The sequence below is a fragment of the Neophocaena asiaeorientalis genome, unplaced genomic scaffold, assembly GCF_003031525.2.
Source record: "Neophocaena asiaeorientalis asiaeorientalis breed wild unplaced genomic scaffold, Neophocaena_asiaeorientalis_V1.1 scaffold469, whole genome shotgun sequence".
NCBI lineage: Eukaryota > Metazoa > Chordata > Mammalia > Artiodactyla > Phocoenidae > Neophocaena > Neophocaena asiaeorientalis.
The window spans coordinates 1,954,638-1,960,712 of NW_020172691.1; the positions used below are offsets into that span (position 1 = coordinate 1,954,638).

The 6,075-nt window shown below is 67.0% G+C and overlaps 1 protein-coding gene across 4 annotated transcripts in view; it reads right to left on the reverse strand.

The window, feature by feature from the left end:
- Nucleotides 1-914: 914 nt before the first annotated feature.
- STK11 (serine/threonine kinase 11) overlaps nt 915-6,075 on the reverse strand; it is a 17,789-nt gene continuing 12,628 nt past the window's right edge. For 2 of the 4 annotated variants that reach the window (XM_024740023.1, XM_024740022.1), the window contains 4 exons: nt 5,382-5,439; nt 4,966-5,159; nt 2,788-3,001; nt 915-1,982 (listed from right to left, as the gene is read on the reverse strand). In XM_024740023.1, the coding sequence (XP_024595791.1) occupies nt 1,760-1,982; nt 2,788-3,001; nt 4,966-5,159; nt 5,382-5,439 (689 nt within the window). In that variant the 3' untranslated portion in view covers nt 915-1,759. Of the gene's footprint in view, nt 1,983-2,787; nt 3,007-4,695; nt 4,856-4,965; nt 5,160-5,381; nt 5,440-6,075 lie in introns of those variants that run through there. The other 2 variants (XM_024740024.1, XM_024740025.1) reach the window with 2 other exon arrangements.

Here is a 6,075-nt window from a genome sequence, read left to right on the forward strand (position 1 = left end):
CCTCGACGACAGGCTCTTCCCGCCACGCCTGGCCCAGCCTGTCGCCGTGGCCCCTGCGCTGGCTGTGGCCGCGCCCACGTCCCCCGACCACAGCCCGGTCTAAGCCTGCACCCCGCGCCCACCTCGTCAGCTTAGTCGGCACCGGCGGGGCCTCGGCGCTGGACACACCTGAAGTGCGACGCCCCGGCGCGCCTGCGCTGGGACCGCGGGCCTCGAGCACGCACGCAGTGCCCCAGGCACCCTGCGCCAGCCCAAAGTGCGCACGCACACAGTCCCCTCCGGGCACTTCATCGGGTCGACTAAAGGGAGTGTGGCGGATTCTCAACTTAGGGGTTCCGAGGACCACATTCAACTTCCCTTGGTCCCAGACAGCGGCCTCGGTCTAGTGACCGGGGCCGCCGCGTCCACTGCACGACGCAACGGGAAGCGCATGCGTAGGGTTTGCATCCTGGAGGGGCAGTGCGAGCCGACTGCGCGAAACGCATGCGCAGAGCGCCCCTCCCAACACCAATCGAGCCTAGCGACGCGGCCGGTTCGCACGCGGCCGGTTACCACGCGCCGGAGTTCGCGCTAAGGCGCACGCGCAGGGACCAAGGGGTGCCGAGGCTCCGCGAAGAGAGGGCGCGCGGGCCCGGGCTGTGAGGTTAGCTCGAGGCCGTGGCCTCCAAGCCCCCGAAGCCGTTTACCTCACCGCGGCGAGTGCTCGCGGCAGTCCGCGCCCCCTCCGAGCAATAACCGTACTCGCCGCCGCCGCCCCCAGCCCTGTACACGCCCCCCGGTCCCCCTCCCTCCTGGTGTCTGCACCCTGAACCCGCCCTCCGCATGTTGAGCGGGCCGCACTTCCCGTAACCACACCGTCCAAAGAGCAGCCAGGACTCACCAGTGTTTGAGACACAAAACCCAAACGGTCAAGGTTTCAAGTTTCCCAAGCTTTATTTATTGCCAAAAGATGGGGCAGCCCTCGCCAGCGGCCGAGTCGCCCTGCCCCGCCCCTCGAAGCTTCGTGCTGTCTGTGTACCATCCAGTGATGGAGTTTGTGTTCTGTTTTCTGATTGATTATATTTACTGCATACTCTTGCTTGCTCTGGGTTTTCTCTGGGGACCCAGGAGTACAGAGGCCTTGGACGAAAGGGGATCAGGCCCCCCTGGCCACTGCACTGTGGAGCTGTGGCCCCTGGGCTGAGCAGAGGGGCCTGTGGAGCTCTGGGGAAGCCGGGTCACCAGAGAGCACAGAGATCCAGCATGGCCAGAGGCAGACACGCGTGGGAGGCCCACGTTTCCACCCGGCACCACCAGCAAGACCTGCAGACCCGGGCCAGCCCGTCCACTGTGGGGTCCACAAAGGGCCCCAGGCTCAGGCTCAGACTCAGACCCCCCCCACACACACCTGACAGCACGTCCTGCCACCCACAGTTCCCAAACATCCCTCACAACCACAGCTCAAATCCACCTGTTTTATTTTTTCTTAAAAAAGGAGAAGAAAAAAGAACCAACCAAACAATGAAAACAAGGCAGCCGCCGGGCTCCCCTGGGCACTGGGCATGCATCTCGGTCGACAGGCCCACTTGTCCTGCCCGTCCCGCTGAGGCTGTGGTTGGTGGGAACACATCACCAGGTGTGGGAGGCGCTAACGAGCGGCAGAGTAAAAAGAGGGGTCGGGGCGGGCGAGAACCAGTAGTCTCAACGTAAAGTGCATGGCGAGGGCTGGCGTGGGGCCGTGCCGGGCCCACTCCCTCCTCCCCCGGTGGGGGGAAGGGGCTCAGCACAGGTTTGCAGTCAGCAGGAGGTCGTGTCCACTGGCCACCAGGGGAGGGCGGACCCCAGTCCCTACTGTCCCCCAACCACAGCCCTCCAGGACCCTCCGGCTTCCGGAGGGGCAGTCAGCACAAAGGGTGCAGTGGCGGCCTTCCTGGGCAGTGGGCAGCAGGCCAGCAGTCGGCGGGAAGACTGAGCAGGACCTGGCCGGGGCTCCTGGAGACAGGCTGAGACCAGAACAGAAGGTGGGTCACTTTTGGGTCAACGAAAGGCCCTGCATCCCAGGAAGCAGGCCCCCCTGGGGCCGCCCAGAGGGTGGGGAAACTGAGGCCTGGTCATGCCTCAGTGCTGTCAGACGCCTCAGGAGGCTAGGGAGGGCTGCACTGCCTCTAGAGCCACTCCGGGCATCTCGGGCCACCTGGTGGGATTAAGCACGGCCTTTCTGCCACGGAGCCGGGCCTCCCTCCAAAGAGTTCCTACCCCACCTGGCTGGTTCTGCTGCTGGCATACAAATTCCTTGGGAGGTGTTTCGGGGCAGCTCCCTGGGAGAGGGGACATGGCTAGACAGGGGCTGTGTAGCCTCAGGCCCCTACCCCACTGCTCACATCCTGAGCAGGCGATGGGGTCTCCAGTGCCTCTGGGGCCCAATCACCCTTTGTGGACTGGGCAGTCAGGGCTGGGAAGAGGAAGCAGGGAGGGGAGATGACGGCCTCAGTCAGAGCCCAGCCCCTCCTGGCCTGCTCACCCCCCAACCCCCAGCCTGGTCTGACGCCAGCATCACCCTGTCGCAGAAGCAGCCTGGCGGGGTGGGGGTGAGCCCCGCAGGTCTGCAAGACAGGCCGCCGGCTTAGGGGCCCTGATCCTGCACACGCCGCCCCCCGACCCCAGTGTGTGGCCAACGCCCTGATAAAAGTGACCTCCAACCCAGACCCCGGGGGCGACAAGCAGAGGCCGTGACAGTGACACCAGCCAAGCAGGGCAGTGCCCACGGCACACCCCCAACCCATTCCTCTGGTCCCCACCACTTCCCACCTGCAGGCGGCCACCCTCACTGCTGCTTGCAGGCTGACAGCCGGCGAATCTTGCTGCTGGCCGAGCAGGCCTTGCGGGCGGGGTTGGAGGCGGCACTGGCCCGGCGCTCCGCCCTCGACCTGGCGCTCAACTGGGCTGACTCGGTGCCATTCACACACATGGCTTTGGGCGGGCCCCGGCTCTGTGCGCTCCGCCCAGCCTCCTCCTCCGGGACCTGTCCTAGGAGGGAGAAGGCAAACTTGTGCTGACTGGGGGTTCCCGACCAACACGCCCCCAGCGCCCCGCCTGCCCGGGCCCAGGGCACCTCCACCACCTGTCCCACCAGGTCCTGCCAATGGGGCCCCCATCCAGGGAGCAGCGGGGCTGGCCTTCGAGCTGGCTGGGGCGGGGCCCAGCCTACGCTCACCTGCTTGTTCAGGTGTGAGTGGAGCCCTGCACTCAGGTGGGTGGGAACACGGTGGACATCAGGGACCTGGGGCCCGAGCCTTGGCTCTCTCACCTGTGCGATGGCCAGACCTCGCTGGGCCCCGTGGGACTCGGAGGGGCTGGGCTCGGGCCGGATGTCTGGACTCACCGTCTCTCCCACAAGAGCCCGCCCCGGCTCTCCACGCCGGGCACAAACGGAGAGGCCGTCACAGGTGCCTGCCATGCCCCGGCCCCGACCGTGTGGGCTGCCAACACTCACCGGGTCCCAGGGCCACTGGCCCGGGGCCGCCCGCCCCGCTCTGTCCCTGCTGAGGCGTGGGGGGAGGGAAGGGAGCGGGAAGCCCGTGCTGCCCACTGTGCACCCCCCTCCCATGGATGTCGGCAGGAAACTGCCCTCAGCTGCCTCAAGCCCATCTCCTCTGCACACGGAGCCCCGTCTCCACCAATGGCGTCCTGTGCCTGACTCAGCCTCTGAACCTAGCCGGGAGGCACCGGCCCATGACCGGGAAGCGTCTCAGGTCAGAACCCAGAGCGTGGGGCAGTGTCAGCTGCCTGCTCTAAAGGGGGAGGGGGGCTGCAGGGGCGCCGAGCACCGAAACTCTGCACAGATCACCTGGGGCCCAGCCTCTGGCACAGTGACCACGGTCGGAGGGTGGCTGGAGGGCACGGGATCTGCCCCACATGCCCTCAAGGCACTGGGGCCACTGGCCCCGACCAATCAACACCCGGCCCAAGGCCCAGCACCAGCCCTCAGGGTGGACGGCAGGACCAGGGACCCAGGGGAGCAGCTGAGAGCCTCTGACCGTGACCACACGACAGGACAAGAACGGGAGAAGCCCCAACACGGCCCGCTGCCGGCCCACGGGCAGGTCAGCGAGAAGCGGCTGCCCGACCTCAGCACAGGACCGTCCGTCCCCACGTCTCACGTGGAGGACGTTCCCAGGCCAGGGATCTGGCTCCGGCCCAGAGAGCCGCTCTTGAACAAGGCCTCCCCCACCCAGGCAAAGCAGCCCCAAGCCTCTGGAACAGGCCTGAAGAGACGGTGTGTGGTCAGTGCCTCTACAGCCGGCTGACCAGCAAGGCTCACGCCCAGGCACCTGTCCCGGGGCCCTAGTGCCTCTGAGAGACAGGACACCTTGCTTCTATCCTGTGGAAAGGATGGAGAATCCAGGAGGCCTCAGGACTGGACCGTGGCCAGGGTTCCCAGGGCGGGGCATCCCACCTGACCCCAGGACCCCATGGGGAACAGCTGCAGCCAGATGCACCAGAGGCCTGAGTGTGCCCCCAGGAGAGTGGGACACGCGGACCCACCCTGGGGCTGCTCCCTGGAGGCCCCACTGGCCACCCTGCACACGGGCTCTTTCTACAGTAAACGCCTAAGCCCTGGCCGGTGAGCCGGAAGGAAACAAGCATGACCCGCACACGCTCAGCGGGGCAGACCTTTATGCAGGAGCCTGCGGAACCAGCCCCGGGCCAGCACAGCACCGCGGGGAGGCGGGTGGGGCAGCGCTACACTAGGGCCCGGGCTCTGCCCGGAGCTCCTTGGCGGCCCTGGCCTCAGTTTCCTCTCCAGAAAGGTCTGAGCACTGGCTCTCCTGCGGGTCTCTCTCTCTAAGCCCTGCCTCAGACGCCTCCTCGCCACCTGGGGAAGAAGGCCACTCGTCAGAAGGGTGGCCACTGCGGGGAGGGCCACCGGACCCTCGGGCCGGGGGCAGGGCCTCCCCACTTCTTCCGTGACCCCCGGGGACTCACCGGGCACCGTGAAGTCCTGAGTGTAGATGATGTCGTCCTCAATGTCGAAGAGCTCGTCATCCGCAGCGTCGGCACAGCCGTGCAAGTCCTCCAGGTAGGGCACCACTGTCATGCCGCGCCACCGGTCCTTGCAGTCCGCACTCGGCGGGATGGGTACCGGCTCCTCGGCCGGCGGGTGCTTCTTCCGGAACCAGCTACGGAAGCCGGCAGGTCAGGGCAGCCAGAGGCTTGCCTGGCTTACCACGTGGGCCCACCCCCAATTCCCGCTGAGAACTACGCGGGGTGGGGGAGGGAGAAGGGGCCCAACGGGAGAGACTGAGCCAGCAAGACCCCCGCAGCCCTGACCTCCCCCTCCCCTGCCCCCACTCGCTCTCACCACATGGGCCCCCAAGTGGGGGAGCCCCGCGGGGACTCACCTGTGCTGCCGGATCTGCTGTATGGAAAACCGCTTGGCCGGCTCGTATTCCAGCATCCCTGCCGGGGAGACCAGCGGTGGGTGCAGGGGCCAGCACGGGCAGAGGGCCCTCCCCTGCCTGGGAGAGGTGGGGACGCCCGTGGGTGCCCGTACAGGGGAGGGGGTGGCGTGAGTGAACGGAGCCCCCTCCCCCACAGGCCTGGCCTCTACAGCCGGGCGCCCAGCATGGGGGCAGATGCTAAGCCCCCAGCTGAACGGAGAAGGACACAGCTGGGGCCGTCTCCCTGTCTTGACACGAGGGGCTGCCCGGCAGACACTGCAAAGCCAGGTTGGGAGGACCAAGACCAGAAAAGGCTGGGACGCAGGACGGACAGCCCACCCCAGTGACCCTGAACCTGTCCACACGCCCTAAGGAGACAAAGCACATGGCTCGCCCCTGCTGGTGCCCACCGGCTTTGGCCAGCAAAGCCTGTGACTGGCCATTCTAGCCAGGACACCAAAGCCCCCTGAGGTGGCGGCAGGAGAACCGGAGGCCTCGAGGGCAACACACCATATGTAGACACTGGTGTGAGGGCCTTTTGCCCGGCACCCGGACACTCAGAAGGGGCAAGGCTGACCTGCAGGCTGGGCTGGCCCGAAGCAGCAAAGGGCAGCACCCCCCCCCCCGGCAGGGCTCCAGGGGGCCCCGGGCCCGA